Below are 20,261 nucleotides of genomic sequence, written 5' to 3' on the forward strand. Positions count from 1 at the left end.
GATTCCACTATGATCGCCAAGATGCCAAAAATAGGAGCAATGCCACCTCGCCGCCACCAGTGCTACGAACGAGACACGACAACAAGCTGTTACTCCACACTTCGATGAACATGCTACACATGCTTCCCCAACCCTTGTGGAGCCCATATCCACACAGTATGAGGATATACTGCCTCCCCCACCAACACTGTCGGATGATTTCTTAAAATTTCAAGACGTCTTCAAAATAGTCGCCAATGAGCTGAGGATTAACCTGGAGGAAGTTTCTGAAAACCAACATGAATTGACTGATATCCTGCAACCTTCCTCCACATCCAAGATTGCCTTACCTATAAATCCAGCCATTATAGATCCTCCCAAAACCATATGGCAGACACCGGCTACTAGCACACCTACCTGTAAGCGTGCTGACCGGAAATATTTTATTCTTTCCAAAAGGTCTGAGTTCCTTTTTACTCACCCAGTGCCAAACTCATTGGTAGTAGAGGCAGCTAACCAAAAGAACAAACACCAGTTCCCAGGTCTACCCCAACTGATAAAGACAATAAAAGGCTGGACCTGCTTGGTAGTAAAGTGTATGCTTCGTCCACATTACAATTTCAGATATCTAATTATGCGGCCGTTCTGGCAAAATATGATCACAAAAATGACTTTATTGATGACATTCCAGAGGGCAAAAAACCATCAGTCTAAAGCGATAGTCTCTGAGGGACAAATCATCTCCCGTACCGCACTACAAGCTGTGCTTGATGCTGCTAATACAGTCATGATGCGTTGAGCTTCATGGCTTTCATCATCTTCTTTTCCTTGTGAGGTTCAGAATACCATTGAAAATCTCACTTTTGATGGTGAAAAACTATTTGCCAGTAACACCAACGGTGTGGTTCACTCCACGAAGGACTTGAGGGATGACATTACGGTCTCTCAGTATCCAAACTCCTGCAAATAGGAGGAGACAATATAGATACCAACCTTATCAACATCCACGCTACCCAACGTATACTCAACAATGTCATAGACCATATGAACAACAATGTCGGCTCCATGTCAACCCTCTCCCACTAATAAGCAAATTTGAAGATGTGACCGAGGGTATAGAAAGCATCATCCCTACTTCAGTGCCCATCCCCCCCCCCACACCCTGTCCCATTTCAGGGACCCCTCTCACAAACAACTGCACCAGCAGGAGGTGCATCTCCTCCTCCAATTAGAAGTAGTAGAACCAGCACCTGACCAACACAGAGGAAAAGGGTTCTACTCCCATTACTTTTTAACACAAAATAAAACTGGGAGATGGCGACCCATTCTTGACCTCAGATGCCTCAATAAATTTGTTTTAAAAAAATACAAAATGGTGACTCTTGCAACCATAATTCTAGCACTGGAGCAGGAAGATTGGGTTTTCAGCCCTCGACCTGCAGGATGCTTATGTTCCTGTGACCATACATCCTGCCCACAGACGTTCTATTCGCTTCGTTCTGGGCTCACAACACTACCAGTACAGGGTCCTACCTTTCAGCCTCTCGACTGCGCCTCGTGTCTTTTCCAAACTCCTTGCAGTCGTAACAGCTCATCTCAGAAGGCAGGGAATCATAATTTTTACTTACCTTGACAACTGCCTTTTCAAAGCCAGGAGCCTCCAAGAAACCATTCAAACCACAAAATGGACAGTTCAATGTTTCCATGCTCTTGGCCTGTGAATGAACAAAGAATATCCTCACTCACTCCCACCCAACAGCTGGAGTTCATAGGAGCACATTTCGACTCACGCAAAAGAATAGCATCTCTCCCCCTCCACCTTTTTAACACCATCAACCTTTTCATTCCCAAGCTGTGCAACAGTCCACAAGTAGCTGCACGAGCTTGCCTACAACTCTGAGGCCACATGGCCTCTTGCACTTTTGTAGTCAGGAACGCTCACCTCTTCATGAGGTGTTTCCAAAGCTGGATTCCACTGTCTACAGACCGAATATCCATGGTCTGAACAAACTTTTATACATACCTCCCAGTCAAGGACTCCCTCCACTGGTGAACATTGCCTCACAACCTTTCCTCCAGGGTCCCCTTTCTACAGAACATCCCATCGGTTGTCATAACTACAGACCCATCCCGTACGGGATAGGGAGTACACATGCTCCAATATACTACCCAGGGGCTTTCGTCTCCTGCCAAGATGTCCCTTCACATCAACGTCTAGAACTCTGGGCGATACACAATGCCTGCCTCCAGTTTCTCCCCTTCATACAAAACCAACATGTCAGGATAATGACCAACAACATTGCCTGCATGTTCTATGTACACAGGCGGGGGGGGGGGGCGATCCCACTCCCTTTGTACAGAAGCAATGAAACTGGTGTCTCAGACACAATGTCTGAATATCAGCTGCTTACTTACCTGGCTCTCTCAATACCACCGCAACAACTTCAGTAGAAGATTTCCCATAGACCACGAACGGGAACTAAATGAGGATATAGTACTAGACATATTCCACAAATGGGGATACCCAACCACAGACCTTTTCGCAACTGCAGCAAACAAGAAATGCCCAAGATTTCGTTCCAGAGCAGGACTAGGCAAACACTCCTCAGGGGATGCGTTCATGTTCCCATGGATCACTGACCTAATATATGCATTTCCCCAATACCACTCATACACAAATTATTGATAAAAATACAAACAGACCAAGCCAGGCTCATATTGATAGCCCCACATGGCCCAGACAGTCATGGTACCCTTTCCTTACCAAGATGTCGCTTTTCGCACCCTCTGCCCATATCTCTTGTCCCAACAACATGGTCTACTACTCCACCCCAATTTAACCATGTTACTCCTCAAGGTTTAGCTCCTTCATGATTCTCTTATGCCGAGCGAACTTGCTCGGAGCAGGTTCGAAATGTACTCCTTCATAGCACAACAAATTCTACATGCACCACCTGCCTTCATAACTGGACAAGATTTACACACTGATGGGCTGTCACAAAAACCGCTCCTTTTTTCCGCGCCTCTCCTGTAATCCTCGACTATCTGTTAGAGATTAAACTCTCTGGACTCTCCCTGAGTCCCATCAAAGTTCACTTGGCTGCAATTACAATGTTCCATGATGCCTTCAACAATGGGACTATCTTTGCTCACCCCATTACTAAGCGATTCCTTAAGGGACCCCAAACCCTATACCCAGACATCAAACCGCCTAATCCATCTTGGGACCTTCCCTTAGTCTTAACATGCCTAACCCAAAAACCATTTGAACCATTAGCCACATGTTCCCTCCTACATCTCTCTATGAAAACTGCATTTCTGGTAGCAATTGCATCTGCGAGATGCACAGGAGAAATTGCAGCACTCATGGCAGATCCGCCATACACTGTATTTTTTAAGGACAAACTCACCCTACGCTTACTCCCCGAAATTCTATCGAAGGTGCATTCATCTTTCCACATCAATGAGCCTATCCATCTTCCTACCTTCTCCAAAACCACATGCGAATTCCTTTGAATCTACAATACACATTTTGGATGTGCGCAGAGCTTTGTCCTCCTACTTCAACAGGGCTAAAACCTTTAGGCGTTCCGACAAGCTATTCGTCCCCATTGCAGAATGCTCTATGGACTCATCTATCTCTAACCACAGACTTTCCAACTAGATCTCAAGTTGCATTTGTCTCTGTTATCAACTACAGAATGTGACGACTCCTACTTTTATCAGGACTCACTCCACCAGATCCATGGCAGCCTCTGTGGCCTTTCTACATAACTTCCCCCTTAAGGACATTTCCAGAGCTGCCATTTGGGCTTTTGAAAATACGTTTGCAAAACTTTACGCTCTTACACAGGGACCCATCACTGATACGCGTGTGGGCAGAGCTGTTCTATCTACTGCATTCCTTCCAGATCCGAAGTCCCTACCTCCTTGAGAGATACTGCTTTTCAGTCACCTACAGTGGAGCACCAAGAGGGACACCTCTCGAAGAAGAAGAGGCGCTTACTCACCTGTGCAGTTACTGACATTCTTTGAGATGAGTGTCCCTGTGGGTGCTCCACTCCCCACCCACCTCCCTTCTACTTCGGAGCTGGGGCGGCCTCTGTTGTAGAGAAGGAACTGAGGAGCTCGGCCGCGCATGCACACTATTAAGACAAGACTGGTATGTGAGGCAGGCTCCGTGTATGCACGGCTGATACAGGTACTGCTGTAAAAATCTCTGAACAATGGTGCAGGGGCACACCGACACCTACACTGGAGCACCCACAGAGACACGCATCTCGAAGAACATCAGTTATTGCACAGGTGAGTAACCTCTTCTTATACAATCAAATGGCCTTCCATCTGAGATTTGTCTGTAGTGCATCTCAGTGCAGCATCTAAGCTCTGTCTACCTTCTGATTGGGGCCTCTTCTAACTGTCACTATAGCATTATTATTACTAATGATGTTTATTGCAGTAGTGCCTAAGGACCAATCCAGATCAAGCCCCACTGTGCTAGGTACTGTACAAACACAGAGTAGCAGATTGTCCGTGCCCTGAAGAGCTTCCAATAGATAAGACAGACAAAAGGAAAGAGATGCAACATACAAAAAGAGCAATCAATGTGATGGTGGCAAATATCATTTTAGAGATCTGTTTTGTTTTTTTTTAATTGTGTGAAGTTTCTATAGGAAGTGATTAGCTAAATGGAAAGACAAGACAAAGGAATGGAACAGGATCATTGAAGGGATGGGAGGCCAAGGGGAAAGAGCAGGGGAGAAGAGAAAGAAGGAGGGTCTGAAAGTTAGGTGGAGGGAATCTGAAGTGAAGCAGTTGGGTGGATGACTTCCATGACCTCTGTGGCAGACTCGCAGCCTTACTAATAAATACATGATGGTAAGCATCACAAGAAAAGAAGCAGTCTATTTCAAATTCACCAACATTAAAAACAAAAAATTAAAAAACCACCACACTTGGAATTATTATATGGATTTCCTTAAGTTGGATTCCTGTGCTTCGTATATAGAAATGCATTTATATTACTGCTGGTGCAACAAAAATATTAAGGGAAATACTGCCTTTCCCTTCTATATTAATTTACATGTTTGCTGTCTCATGTACTCATAACAAGGCTGCTAACATTATGTAAAATTTGTTTATGCTAAAATGCTGAAAAATCCCATGTTCTATGGCTCAGTGAAATTATCATATGGAAACTTACTCTGTTGCATATGGATTTAATGAAGACCAGCACAAGAATAAATTCATGTTTATGTTCATCTTAAAATATATGTATTTACATCATAAGGAATTGCCCATTTTTCTCTCTAGGTGCCAGCTTGCGTGATGACATCAGTAAATACTTCTGGTTTCATCATACTCAAGGGGACACAATGACAGTTCAGGATCCAAACCAGATGAATCTCTGTGCTGCTGTTTGGACTGTCGTCTCCTATGTAATTGCTGACATGGAAGAGATGTTGCCAAGGTAATAAAAAAGCAAGAAAGAAGACTTATATTCTTCAGTCCACTAATGCATGTGGTCCACAGCTGTGGGAAATTCCTTTTCCATCCTGGTTTTTGCTGATTTTTGTTTTTGTTCTCTGACCTCAAAGCATTCCTTTTACATGGTCCTGTTTACTGATTTAATGCCTTCCATTTGTGATTTTATTTCATGTTTCTTCTATTAAGTATTTTTACCCTCTAATCAATGTCTAATGTCTGTCTCCTAAAATTATGGCAGAATAGCTGTCTATAAATAAGTAATCCTGTATAGCAGGAAAATACACTGAATAAATCTGTTGCATCAGAATAGTAGTTTTACTGTGTTTACATATAATGTGTGAAGGATTTTTTTAGTTTAGATATTAATATAACACATTAGCACTAAAAGTGATCTCATGCTTCCATAGCTTTTTAAACTAATACAATGTTCACATTGTGTTGGGGTTATAGGCCAGGCTAACCCTGGATGTTACAATTTGCTTAATGTCTTAAAGGTGCAATGGCTAAAATAGTATAGCTTTAAAAATTTCCAAATCCATTCAAATCATGCTGGTCGCCCTTACTGAGACTTCAAACACAGTGCGTAATGAAATCTTACACGTGGTGAGGGATAATGTTGTTCAATTCACACTTCATCTAGGAAAAGCCAAGTCTTACATCATGGAAGGGAAAGAGAAGGAATAGTGGGAATTCTGTCAGTACCCCTGGCAGGAGGGAGCTTGCTGGCCATTTGGTATTAAGCTTCACAACATGCCTCTGAATGTCCAAGTAACAGCAGTTGCCATGAGTGCTTTCAGTCATTTTTTTTTTTTTTTGAAAGAAGGCTGTATCCTGTTCTTTCTAATGCAGGTTTCACTATACGTATCTGCAGTGCATGTTTATATGGCTACACTCTCCCACCACACACAGTGTTTCATGCAGAGGAGACAGTACAGTTGTGTTCTGTGATCTTCACTGCCTGCCAACTGATATCTGGGTCAGGGACGGCTCAAGCTTTTCTGCCGCCCCAAGCGGAAAAAAAAAAAAAAAAAAAAAGACGAGCTGCGGCACTTCGGCAGCAGCTCAATCATGCCGCTTCTTTGGCGGCAATTCGGTGGATGGTCCTCCCTCTCTTCCTCTTTGGTGGCAATTCGGTGGCAGCTCAAAGAGGAAGAGAGGGAATGAGGGGCCCGCCGCCGAATTCCTGCCGAAGCCCCGGACGTGCCGCCCCGATACCAGACAGAGTGCTGCCCCTTTGAATTGGCACAGCTCTAAACATTTCTAGTCCTTGAGCGGTCTCTGTTCCCATGCAATATCATGGCGGTTGGATTCTAAACAGGAGAGGGCTAGTAGCTGGACATTGGCAGTGAGAATGAGAAGTGAATTTGGGGATTGACTTCCCTCATCCACTATTGGTTTTCTCTTGCCCAGCCCGGGTGGCCTTCCAGAATCACTCTGTTGTGGCATGGGGTTTTTTTTTTTTAGAAGAGGAGATGATAGAATTGGGAGAGATTCTAGGGCATGTTTTCCTCTCATGTTCTTTTGGCATATATTAATTATTGTTAAACTTCTAAATTTTGCAGCATGCCTACTGAGTTTATTGATATACAGACCTGGGAAAATGTCTAAAGAAAGCAAAATAAATGTCACATCAGGTACTAAACTTGCCACTAATCATAGGACTGAAAGGGACCTCGAGAAGCCATCTAGTCCAGTCCCCTGCACTCATGGCAGGACTAAGTATTATCTAGACCATCCCTGACAGGGGTGTTTGTCTAACCCGCTCTTAAAAATCTCCAATCATGGAGATTCCAACCTCCCTAGGCAATTTATTCCAGTGCTTAACTACCCTGACAGTTAGGAAGTTTTTCCTACTGTCCAACCTAAATCTCCCTTGCTGCAATTTAAGCCCGTTGATTCTTGTCCTATCCTCAAAGGTTAAGAAAAACAATTTTTCTCCCTCCTCCTTGTAACAACCTTTTATATACTTGAAAACTGTAATCATGTCCCCCTCAGACTTCTCTTTTCCAGACTAAACAAACCCAATTTTTTCAATCTTCCCTCATAGGTCATGTTTTCTAGACCTTTAATCATTTTTGTCACTCTTCTCTGGATTCTCTCCAATTTGTCCACATACTTCCCGAAATGTAGCGCCCAAACTGGACACAATATTCCAGTTGAGGCCTAATCAGCGCGGAGTACAGCATAAGAATTACTTCTCATATCTTGCTTACAACACTCCTGCTAATACAATAATCTGCAATAACTTCCAGTTGCTATTGGCCTGTGATGGATTTGAACTGTTGAGCTATTGGGGAAGATTCTGCTGTCCAAATGATAATTATCTGAGACCTCCATTTCCTTCCAGCTATTGAGATTTACCGCAATAGAGCCCTGATTGTGTTCCTATTTTGATTTTTAACTAATATACGCGTTTCACTAATCCTACACGGACACTGTATATAGATATTCTCTCTTCTTTTTTTAAAAGAAATGGTTGACATAAACTTACCACAAAATTTCTACAGCTTTCAAGAGCAATGTAGTGTAAAAGTAGCAGGAATGTTTCTTTGATGAGTGCATGACTGGTGGTCCTCACTAATGGGAGATTTTTGCTGTCATCAGTATCTAAATTCAAATCTTTGTCCTGTTTTTTAGACCTTACATGAACTTTGGCACCACATCTTTGTCTATCAAAGTCTGTCAAAGTGACTTTGTTCCTCAAAGATCCATAGGTTTCCAACAGGAAGGGTAAACTTGGTGTTACAAGCCTTAACCTCTGCCCCATTTGAGCCATTGATGAGGTATTCTTTTCAATCAAAGCACGTTCGTTAGCTGCCATTATGTCAACTGGCAGTTTCTGAGTTGGGAGCACTCCATAGAATGCCATATTGTATTAGGCCTCCAGACAAAGCTGTTCTGTACATAGCTCCAAGGTACATACCAAAGTGCAATTCCAAATTTTACAGAGATTATTCTTCCCACCTTCTTCATTAATCCATCCAAAAGAGAATCTGTAGTACAGCTTAGATGTTAAAAGGTCAGTCCAAATTTACCTGAACACAACTAGACCAATGAGAAAATTCACCATAGTCTTTGTGAAATACCATCTGAGATGCAGAGAGAGCAAAACTTCTATATTTATGATTGCATGTTAGATCACAGCTTGCATGGAAGAGCCTGTAAAACTAAGGAAATTACTTCTTCTGAAGATAATATCACTCTTTCCACCAGTCTCATGGACTGAGAGGAATGGATATTCTTCAGAGGAGATTTGCATGCCAGCTATTTTGACAAACTTCCATGTTTTCCAGTAGACACTATAGAACTGCTAAACCTGCATCTTCAAATGCCTCTATTTCAAAGGTCCTACAGGCAGTGGTAAATAAATAATGAAATGATTTATGTATAGATTTTTCTTTCCATTGGGTCTTTGTAGCTCCCCTTCAATATTTTGCCTTTATTCCTGCTCAAAGTAGGAGTTGTGTTCTTTAGTAGTGATGATGTTTTAGGTGTTAGCTATTAAATTTATACATAGATTGTTCAATTCTCTATTTGGAAGCATTTGCAATCACCTAGCCAGGTGATTCAGAGATATCCGTAACAGGACTGGGGGATCAACCTTGATTTCAACTTGTACACTGCCTTTGATCTCTGAGTGAGGACCACCTGTCATGCTTTCTTCAGAGACAAAAAATTAAGAGGTGGTAAAAAAAAAATTCTTTTCATGTACAGGCAACACATAGGAAGTCAGGGCTTCTTGTAAATATTATAATGACATGATAAAATAAATGCACCAGACATAAGTTTCCTTCAGGTCAACAAGAATACCTCCAAAATTGCACTGGGATGCCCTTTCCTATTTTGAATCCAAGAAAGAGTGAAGGTATTTAAATGTAATAAAAATATGTGGAACAGTGTCAGAAAATTTAAATCAACATTTTACTTGAGATGTTACAAACCTCTTTTATCAACTGAGAGAAGGGGACAGATGCAGGCAGGCTTCCTTTCTGTTAGGAGTCAGAGCTTCCAGACATTTCTTTGGGGTGGGCGGGGAGGTAAATTCAGATCCATCATTCATTTGGCTGACTAGACTATCCGCAAATTGAGATGAATGCCTGATGCAAAGTGGGTAATCTTTCCGTTTATAAAAAGAGAGAGTTATAGGCTGAGAAATCACGTTACTGATTTTGTCCTTAATGTGATGGTGGTATTTGAAGTTTATACTGTCTCTTTGAATGATTTAAGTGTATGATCCCTTGGGTTTTTACCTCCCTTACAATAATTAAACAGAGATGAGAAGGACAGTAATTTCCTAGTACTAGAGGTGAAGCTGTGATTCTTATGCATTTACACTACAGACATTTCTGGCTGCATATGTATTTAGTATGCTTCCCTCATAATGATCTGAGACACTGACATTTACCATGAGTAAATATCAAAGTGATCTCGATATCTTTATCTGTCTCATGAAATATACATCCCATCTAAATGTGCCCAAATGATTAATTTACTGCTATTTAATGATTAGCATAAAAATCTCATCACTACACAAGATAGAAATGTTGCTACTAATTGCTGGTTGAAGTGAACGTTGTTTTCTGCATAGAAATTAATGGTGCGTACAGCTCAACTCTCTTGGCTGAATTGGGAAAATTCAAGACTTTCCTGAAGCAGAAGGCACTTGAATTTTTTTCACCTCTCCAGGCTAGAATTGGAAGCATTTCTATGAAAAATGAAGTGATGTCAGAGCTGATGGTAGAGCTGGAAAGAAAGTTTTGTGCACAAAGTGAACCGGCCAATTGTGTCTTCATGCCATTTTTGTGAAATGCTTTTTATCTTGGCTGGTTTAGCATCCCTGTACTGTAGACAAAAATAAAATACTTTCCACATATATGTCCCAGTCTTCAACTCGCATTACTCCAGAAGTCCAGAGAAATTTCAATTAAATAGTGTTTGACCAATACTGGGTCTTAGATTTATTATTATAATTATTTAACATTTATCTTATGGTACTGACTAAAGGACTTGATCAGGTGTACAGAGCACTGCACAAACATGTAATAAATGTAAGTATGCCCACACTGACTAAAGTTGGGAGCACAAAATTAGAGGCTATTTTTGCCTGCTAGGCAGTATTGCTGTGAGTTGGTTAGGTAGAGATAAGGCTGAGAATCAGGAGACTTGGTTTCAAATCCTGGATCTTATCACTGATTCTGTGTGAGATTGGGCAAGTCACCTGATGTGATCCTTAGTTTTTTTGTGTAAAAAAGTGATAATTATACTTATCTAGCTCACAGTTGTGTTTTGAGGCTTAGTGAATCACTTTGTAAAGTGCAATATAAATTCATAATAGTGTTAAGTTCAACCAGTGGCACTAATGGAAACAGACGTCACGACTAGAGCTGTGTGAATAACTGACTTTTCGGTTGGCTGGCGATTCAGAAAGGGGAAAAAACCCATGTGGGATAGACCCAAAAATTAATTTTTATGAAAATTTCAGAGATGAAAAGTTTAAAAAAAAAATTGTCAGGTCAAACAACCCATTTTGCTGGACCCAAACTGAAACATTTTGTTTCAATTTAAAGTACTTGTTAACATATTTTTTTAATTGAAGGCAATTTTGAAATAGTCATTTCAAACCAAAAAATCCAAAAGTAATGTTCTTCTTTGAGTGATGGTCCCTTTACGTATTCCAAACATGGGGGTGTGTATGCACGCCAGACATTTTAGCAGCAGTGTCAATTGACGCGCACACGCGTCTTACCTTGCCTCATGCTGCATGCGAGGTTATAAGAGGCCGTGCGGGGTGGTGCGCCCTAAATTCCATCTTACCGCACGGTCGTAGTCGGAATCTTCTCTTTGCATGCACGAGAATGATAGTCTGTTGGTATATAGTTATTTCGTTCCGTTTCTTTCTTTCTTCGTTCTGTAACTAGCGTAGTTAATTTAGCTCACCCCACACGGGACCTAGTCGGGTGTTTCTATGCCCCACATTCTGGGGTTTAAAAATTGTGTCTTGTGCCCTCGCTTGTTCTCTGTGAGCAATGAACATGCTCGTTGTCTCTACTGCCTGGGAGAGGTGCACCTCGCCACCCACCATCTCCCACCCAGATCCAATGGCACCACCAATAAGGCAAAGGAGAGCTTCAAGCACTCCAATGGACACTGCAGCAGCTCCCTGTTGCAGACTACTTTGATTCACGGCATTTCCTCTCTGAGCCATACCCGTTTGGGTGAGATGTCGCGTGCAGACCTCACCGCACCACTCCCTAAGGCAGGGGGTAAGGCCAAGCGGAAAAGACAGATGCCGGCACTGATGGTCCCTGCGCTGATTGAGTGATGAGACAGCCCACTGGGATGTGCCCCTCTGCCCCAGCAGGACACATTAGGCTCTGCTCTGTGCACCCCCTCGGTTCAGTGGCCAGCGGGACGTGCTCTGGATGCTGGAACAGGTGGAACTGTTGTTCCTGGTGACACACTTCAACTTACTGTACCCGCCCTCACCACTTCTCTCAGTTCCCTAGCCTCCTACACTAGCAAATGCACCGATCCTCCTCAGCTGGGACCCACCTCTGCCGGTCACAGCACCGCCTGCATCCACAGCTCCACCACTACTGGAGGTTTCTTTGGACTCAGAGAGCTTCTCGGCAGAAGAGCCATCCTTCTTGCTAGTCTCCCGACATAGTTCAGACTCCCAAGCACATCTGCCACACCAGACAGACTACACTCCAGTCCCACAGGGGTGGTACCCATATTCTTGGGGCCTGCAGTACCCTAAGGACCCAACCTCCTGGCAGCAATGGCCCACATGGGACCCTTACCACCAGCTGTACCCACTGTTGATGGTCTTGCACCATTCCACCTGGGTCTCTCTGCCAGAACCAATCGGCTCAGACCCAGAAGAGGACCCAGAACACAACCTGGTACTGCCATTCCACAGGTCCTGATGGTGGCTTCCTCCTCTCTAGACGAGGCCCTAATTCCCGCTACCCTCTCACCTCCTGACAATCACCACCAATCCCAGGAGTTGCTGCAGAGGGTGGCCCTCGACTTGTGCCTCCCCCAGAGGAGGTCCAAGACCATCCTCACCAGCTGCTGGACATCCTCCAGCCTCGGGGACAAATGCACATTGCTCTGCCCCTCAATGAGGCCATCATGCACCCTGCACGGGTGGTGTGGCACATGTTGGCATCCTGAACCCCAACGCCTATGAGGGCTGAATGTAGATAATTTGTGCCATCTAGTGAGGGCTGACTTTCTTTTTTCCCAACCCACCCCAGCCTCAGTAGTGCTGGCATGGCCATGGAATGGGCATGCCAGCACTCCTCTACCTTCACTTCTCCAGATAAGGCGGTGAAGCACCTGAACTCACGGACCACAAACTGTAGTTCTCTGCGGCCCTGCAATTCTGTATATTGAACTACCACCTCCACCTCCTTCTCTGATGGCATTTTTTTCCAAATCTACAATTGGGTAATTTCATGCAACAGTGGCATTTTGAGTTTGCATGTGTGAAATTTCTTTGGGTTGCAAAATCATGAGATACAAATCAGAAAAGCCTTTTGCACCACCACCCTGCATCTGACTTTCTGAATTAGTTACTTTTAGTAGCGCCTTCATATAAGCTTTTTTTTAAAAAAAACAAACTGTTTTCTCTGCTCCTTTGTAAAAATACAGAAAAGCCTGTGGGTCCTGAAGTTTACATCCTCATTTCTTACTTTGTATCAAAACTCATGTTTTAGAAGAAAAAATTGCAAAAGCAACTCTAGAGTTGTAAAGGGCAATGATGTTCTTCCTATTTTAGAAAGAACTGGGATTACTGTTATTTTGCAAGAAGCATCTGGATAATTTGGGGACTTGTATGTGCCTCTGATTCTTTTGAAATACCTTTGAGTCTGGGATTTCACTGAGACTCTTTGTGGCGCTTTTTATATTCTCTGGAATATTTTGCATTTGACCTTTTGAAAATTCAGTGCCTGATCTACTACACACACAAGATCATCTGTACCTCTGCCATTACCTGGATCTTCAGATCAGTGATTGGGCTGTAGAAAATTCCTATCTTATTGCCCATACTTAACATCAACTTTCCTAGTGCTTTTAAGCTCAGACTCAATCATGTTCAGTGTTGTTTTGAATTTCTGCCAGTCAGTCACATGGGTACAGTGATTTCTATATAACAGAGAAAGAAAACTAATGATGGTTCAAAAGTGAGTAATGAAATGATTGCATTTTTGTATAAATCAGGCTTGCTGTTTTTCCTGTGCATTTCACAAAGTGTTAACTCACCAGAAAGGCTCAGTGTTAATAAAGAGAATTGGTAAAGTGAGAGTCATGAGACTTTTCAATCATGAGATGTTTAACTGGCATGTACTGCTGCATAGCTTTTGAGTGAAAACTATGAATCGACTGCTTTACCCACAAAATGACTCTTTGTAGATGTGCAAAAGAGTATAAATACCTAGCAGAAAACACATGCATCTTTTCAACAGTAATTCTGCACGCAGAATCCTTTATCTTAATCCATCCAAATATAGACTGAACCTATAGTCTATCAATTCATAAATACCAAGAAGCAACAGTACAGTAGTATTGTGAATTCTTACATGCCTTCTTCTTAAGTTGGACAAACAAGTCTTATGGCTCTGTTGGGAATTGAAACTACCTTTGCTGATTTGCCTTCCCCAAACTGGAGAGATGTTTGTAAATATAATGAGTTTGTTGAAAATACAGAAGATGGGCAAAATGGGATTATCTAAATATGTCAGCTGTTTAGCTCTTCAGAAAAGGATGAAAGCACTTTACACCATATTATATCTCTTTGAATTGTGCCAGTTAACCTTTGTTCTTGGTGTTTGATATGTTAGTTTGGAACATTTCCTTGTTCTGTTCAGTTTTAGGTACAGCTTTCATAGGTATTACAAATATAAGATAGTAAATAAAATTCTAGTAAGTATAGTAGTACAGTAAACCATATACAAGGACCATAAGCACAAGATGGAAAGATCTTAAAAATTCTGACTATAAAAACAATGTCAGCTAAATGGCTAAACATCTTGATTGAAAAAGAAATCTAGTCTGTTGATCCTTTAAATTGAGTGACCCCCTACCTCACCTTTCTGGTACCATAACAGCAGGCCTAATGTTGCCCCTTGAAGCCAGAGTGCAAGGTGAAGAAATTCATGTTCAAACTTTCAGTAGTGTTTAATTGATCAGGACTCTAACAATGGGGGTTTGTATTGTAATCGACTCCATGGCAGGAAGTCGCTGTGAGTGCTGTGGCATACCAGCACTCTAGACGTCTACGGGACACCCAGCATGATACCACACCAAGCACCAAGGCCCTCCAGGCAATAGCTCTCAGTTGGTTTCCATAAATGCTCAGTCTGATGACTGCCAAAGAAAGCTTCACTAGGGCGCCAGAAATACACCTTGCAATTACGCTCTGCACCACTGCTTTCAGTTACAAACAAAAGATGAACTAGCACTTCCTAACTCAGTCCCTGAGGTCATCCAGGATGAGGGAATGACTGTGGGCCTCCTCTTGCCTAGTTCCAGGGATGTTCATTGCAAGCCACCTCTCTTCCCGAGGTAGCAACACCCATAGATCCCCAGCCAGAGTCCAGTCCTTTCATCCACCTCCAACTCCTCCTGTTGCAACCAGTGTAGGATTTCCTTGGAGACTGTACTGAGTTCTGGAGGTACAGAGATCCCCTTGCACAGCTGTTCCCGCACACCACCAAAGGGCTTAAACAGCGGGATGGGCCTTGCACAGGGCCACCACTCCAGGGTGAAGTTCACCCTGTGTTTGTAAATTTGTAGACTGACTCTTCTTGCACTTCAGGAAGAGCTTCCTGGTTTTGGTTTTGGTTTGCTGGTTTGTTTTTCTGATAGCCTGAATTATATTAAAAACTACAGCACTTGTCTAACTTTTAAACTTGCAATCGTTTTGTAATTTATAGCATTGTCACCACATTGTGAAATCACTAAAGTCAAATCATTTTCTTATTCTAGCTCTCTGCATTTCAGAGCTGCATCCAAACAAGCAGGAATGGTAATGGCTGTCAATAGAGCTCTTGACAATACCTTTAAAGTGAAAGAACCGAGTAAACATTTGCTGCATGTTCTCTGTTAGATGTCTATGAAAATTTTATCCATCTCTTCCACAGCTGCACAGTAATGGACAGAGCAGGCATTCATGATATATATGTCTACTGCCTTTAGTCTGGGAGATGCCACTATAATGCTTCTAAATCTGTTTGATGTGTAAGATTAAATACGACATCAATGTTCAGCAAACTTTGCGGACTTTGCAAATACCCAGGTACACCAGCATTGTTTATCATATACTAATTTTTATTGACACTGTGAGAGATGATCCTTTAAAATAGAGGCTTACGGTTTTTGCATCAGCTGGAGTAATTTTTTAATGTTAAACTAAAATCTTTTAAAAGGTCTCTCTTAAATGTGCATTATACAGTCAAATTAAATGACAGATTTCCCTTCCCTCTCCCACCCAAACTCAAACCCCCTTTTCTTTCCTCTCTGGAAAAAAAGTATTAGCACAGTTTAAAATAACTGTAGGTAAAGATCTAAAATTGAAAATAGGCTTGGAATTCTTTTAAATGACACTGCCCTAAAAGTCTGGGAAATACACAAATGAGATGTCAACTCCAGATAAGCATCAGCCAGATTTACAGAGGCGATTTGCTTAAGAAACATTTACAAATGTGGAAAGACAGCATTTAATATTATATATACTGTGAATAGAGCGATCACTTGATCTTACATTTTAAAAAAATAGCAAACTCTCTCTTCTCGTGGGCTCTGCAAAAAGATGGATGCTGCCATTAATTATCACCATTCTAACCTACTTTAAATTTACTAAGATGCTATAAAAGTTTGGTTTTTTGATAAATCTCTTTTTTACAAATAGATCTGGTCTAAAATGGTTTGAGCATGGGACAATAAGCCAAGAACTCCCGAGTTCTAATGCTGGCTCTGTCACTGTCTTGCTGTGTGGTCTTGGCAATCCCTAAACCCATACCTGCTCTCCGGTTTTGATTCATCTAAAACTGAAAGGGGTCTATTTTTTACGTTTGGATGTGGCTAAAACCTTGGTAAATCATCGGTTCTCCCGAGATTTCTGCCACCTTTGGGCCATGACCTGATGGTAACAGCTGATCTTCAGAGTGTAGCTTGTGAGTTCTCAGAATCATCTTAACCTCAGCCCTAGCTCTGATTCACCCTTGCCTTGACATTGAACTCTATCCAAATGTGAATGAGAGCTGAATACCAACACCTCGGCCCACCTTTCCTATCCAGCCAGAGTTTGGGCTGAAAACTGTGTACAGCTTGTTGGTTTGATACGGATTTAACTGCAAACCAGACAAAATGTAGGAACTGTGAAGAATTTCCTATTTGTTCAAAAATAGGCCTGCACTGAACCTCTGCAAACTGAAATTGCTGAGTTTTCCACAGTTCTTCCCTGCAACTCTTAGGGAAAAAACACCAAAAAAAGAGAGAGAGAGAGAAAGAGAGAGAGAAATGTTGAAATGTTTTACTTACAAAATCCCCTATACAGTACACTCTAAGTGAAGTGAGCTAGAACATCTCAGTGTTTAGAAAGAGGGGAAATATGTTCACTTTGAAGTTTTCCTAAGGGTGAGAGTTAGTATAATAAAAATATGTGCAATAAGTTTAATAAAGTGTCAATTTTGACTTTATGCAAAGGTAATAGTCATGTCTTCTCATTACTGCAGGAACTGTGCTCTGCCGCAATGAACAGGGAGACAGTTATGCAAATAAAAATGGGTCCCACCCTTGTCCATCATGCAGTACAGCAATTGAAATCAAGGATGTACCTTCTCTCTACTTCTGTTCTCTGTGGTTACTGAACTTTTAGCACATATAATGAAGACTCATCCCTCACAAAGCACTTAAGGGTTAGTCGTATATCACAGGATTCCCCGCTATATCCTATTTTTATTACAAACTCATCCTGCTTTTATTTCATTTTTTTTACTAGGCACAATTAATAACAATGAGAACTTGCCTGGATATAAAGTTAATGTTAAATTCTTGTGGTGCCGATGACTGAAGGAAGACTATTTCCTGATAACTTACATTTCAAACTACCAAATATATCAATTATGTGCCTTTTCACGTGCCAATCCATGGCTCTTCACTTGATATATGACATTAATTGCATCTCTTTGCTGAAGGGGAATCGCATCAGAACTTGGCTATAGGAAACTAGTCTTTGCACTTTAAGGTGAAACTAAAATTGTATTTTTAAAACAAATCATCACCTTGAATTATGTTTGTCAAACATTTCCTTTTGGAGACTGCTTCAAACATTGCCACAATTAATGTAGCTATGCGCAAGTTAGCCAAACTTAAGTAGTAAGAGCCAATTTACTTATTCTTTGTACTGAGGTTTTTCTTTGTAATAAGCTTCATGGCCGGGCTTGCTCTCACTCACTGCTGTGTAGCTTGTAAGTTAGCAGTAGAGTGAAATTGGTGCCCAGTGTGCCTAACCAGAAGTTTCAAGCACCAAAAATCTGGCCTTTCATTTGCCTTCAGGAAAGGGATCGTGTTGCTAGGAATCCAAATTATCATGATTTATTTATACAATGTACAGCAACTCTCACAATTAAAGAAAACCCCACAAGTGTTTTGCTCCCTTTTCTCCCTTGTAAAGTGTACCAACTTTGTGGTATCACTGCAGCAATCCATGAATAATGTATGAAATGAAAAAACCTCCTGCAGAGGGAATATATATACAGTGCTTTGCAGTTGTTGTATCTATACTATTTGCATCTCACTAAAATATATCTAGAAATGCCTTACAGGACTAAAAGTGTGCCTCTGCCTTTCTACTTCTGGACAAGATTTTAGAGAGCTACCAAACTTTAAAAACATCCTAGCCCTTAATAAAATGCTTTATGCTTTATATAAAACCCAAAGCTTGATGTACAATTCTATAAGACAAATAACAGGATTGAAAATTAAAATTGGCAGCAAAGATTCTTTTCCAGTTTATTCTTTAGTAAAGATCATGAAGTAAAATTTTTCCTGGGTGAATGAATATATGTTCCAGAGATGAGGGGACAGACCCACCACTGGAATAAGGTAAGAGCAATTCCATTGCTGTCAATGGAATTGTGCCCACTTTCTCCAACAGTGAATTTGACTCAGGAGTATGTCACTGCAGGAAAGCTCTAGTTCCCATTATCATTGAGTTTTAAATTCAGAGCAAATTAAATAGCCAGCCAATTTGCATCTTAAAGGATGATTTGGAACATAAATAGAAGGGAGATCAGAGAAACATGATGTAGCAAGTCCTTTGAAAGTTTCTTAATGTCAGTGAATAAAAAGAACTTATAAATCAATACATGACTTTTCTAGACACCAATATGAAGTTGATAAAGTAGGAGTGATATGCTGCAAAGCTGGCCTATTTGCAAGAATTCAAGCTATTGTGTTCTGGATACTTTGTATCTGGGGAAAGATACAGTTGCATGTTCTGTAAAGCAAAAAGTTACAATGCTCTTACATCAACAAAACAAGAGCGTTCACAACAGGTTCAAAATCATTCCATCAGAGTAACAATTTCATCCTGACAGTGTTGCACAAATGGCTTAGACAAAACCCTCTCTCCCTGTGTTTAGGTAGGCTAGGGAGATGCCTGAGCTTTCTTGAACTGGCTGTGCCGAAAGCTTTATTTTGTTACTGCTTGGCTGAGGAAGAGTGGACAGTACCCACTACTGTCTTCCTGTGTAATGCATGAAATTAAAAAAATCTACCAGACAGACCAGGGGGTCTCAACATTTTCCTTTCTGAGCCCCCCCCTATCCCCCCAAACGGGTTGGACCCCCCGTCTTGGATGCCACCTGATGTACTGGGGTTTAACTGAGACTCTCCTGCTCCACCAGCCTGGATTCCCTCTCCCTGTTTTGCTGAATTAGGTTCTCCGGCCTCTTGCAGCACACACCACAGGTAGGGCCACACCCAGCTGCAGACAGACTGAAGTCAGCTCTGTGTGAGAGGGCTCCCCCAGCACTCACGTACACATCCCTTTGGGGAGATAAACCCAAAAGTATATTGTCTTGCACTGTATAGAAAAATCTGCACAGCCAAAACTCATAAAAATTCACCCTCTTCCTCGATGTGAAGAGAGATGTGCATGACTTCTTGCCGCCCCCATTAGAAATTACATAAACTGAGTTTAATAATAAATAAAACAAATTTTATTAACTATAAAAGGCAGATGTTAAGTGGTTAAAGAGAGAGCAAACAGAACAAAGCAGATTACTAAGCAAATAAAATAAAACTCATTAACTAAGCTTGATTCTCTAAAGAAATTGGCTACAAATAATAATTTCTCACCCTAAATATTGATTACAGAAAGTCTTGAAAGGCAGCTGCACTGGCCTTCAGCTTGAGACTTCAGGTATTATTACTCACAAGCCAGACACCCCTCCAGCTTGGGCTCAACCCTTCTCCCCCGAGTTCAGTTCTTGCTTCCAGGTGTTTTTCAGTGTCTCTTTGGGTGGGGAGGCAGAGGAGAACCTCGATGATGTCACTCCACGGCCTTATATAGCTTTTGGGGATGGCGGGAACCCTTTGTCTTCCAGTGGAAAAACACTGGCATTCCAAGGGGTGGGGATCCAGTACCAGATGACCCAGACCCATATCTCTGCAGGGCTCTGGCAGCCATTACTATCGGGCTGCCTGGAGCATCCACAGGAAGACTAAGCCCTTTCATAGCCTATTGTCTTTGCTAATGGGCCATCAGCCCTATCTGGCTT

The 20,261-nt window shown here is 41.8% G+C and overlaps 1 protein-coding gene across 8 annotated transcripts in view; it reads left to right on the forward strand.

Moving 5' to 3' along the window:
* Window positions 1–20,261, forward strand: part of CPQ (carboxypeptidase Q) — a 334,290-nt gene that overhangs the window by 279,493 nt on the left and 34,536 nt on the right. For 2 of the 8 annotated variants that reach the window (XR_010598021.1, XR_508784.4), the window contains exons 8-10: window positions 5,293–5,449; window positions 15,618–15,772; window positions 17,211–18,410. Coding sequence is in view for 6 of the 8 variants with exons in the window: in XM_065582154.1 (XP_065438226.1) it covers window positions 5,293–5,449; window positions 10,055–10,061 (164 nt within the window). In the remaining 2 variants the exon portion in view is untranslated. Of the gene's footprint in view, window positions 1–5,292; window positions 5,774–10,054; window positions 10,342–15,617; window positions 15,773–17,210; window positions 18,411–20,261 lie in introns of those variants that run through there. The other 6 variants (XM_065582154.1, XM_024105275.3, XM_065582156.1 and 3 more) reach the window with 3 other exon arrangements.

Source organism: Chrysemys picta, chromosome 2, assembly GCF_011386835.1.
Source record: "Chrysemys picta bellii isolate R12L10 chromosome 2, ASM1138683v2, whole genome shotgun sequence".
Taxonomy (NCBI): domain Eukaryota; kingdom Metazoa; phylum Chordata; order Testudines; family Emydidae; genus Chrysemys; species Chrysemys picta.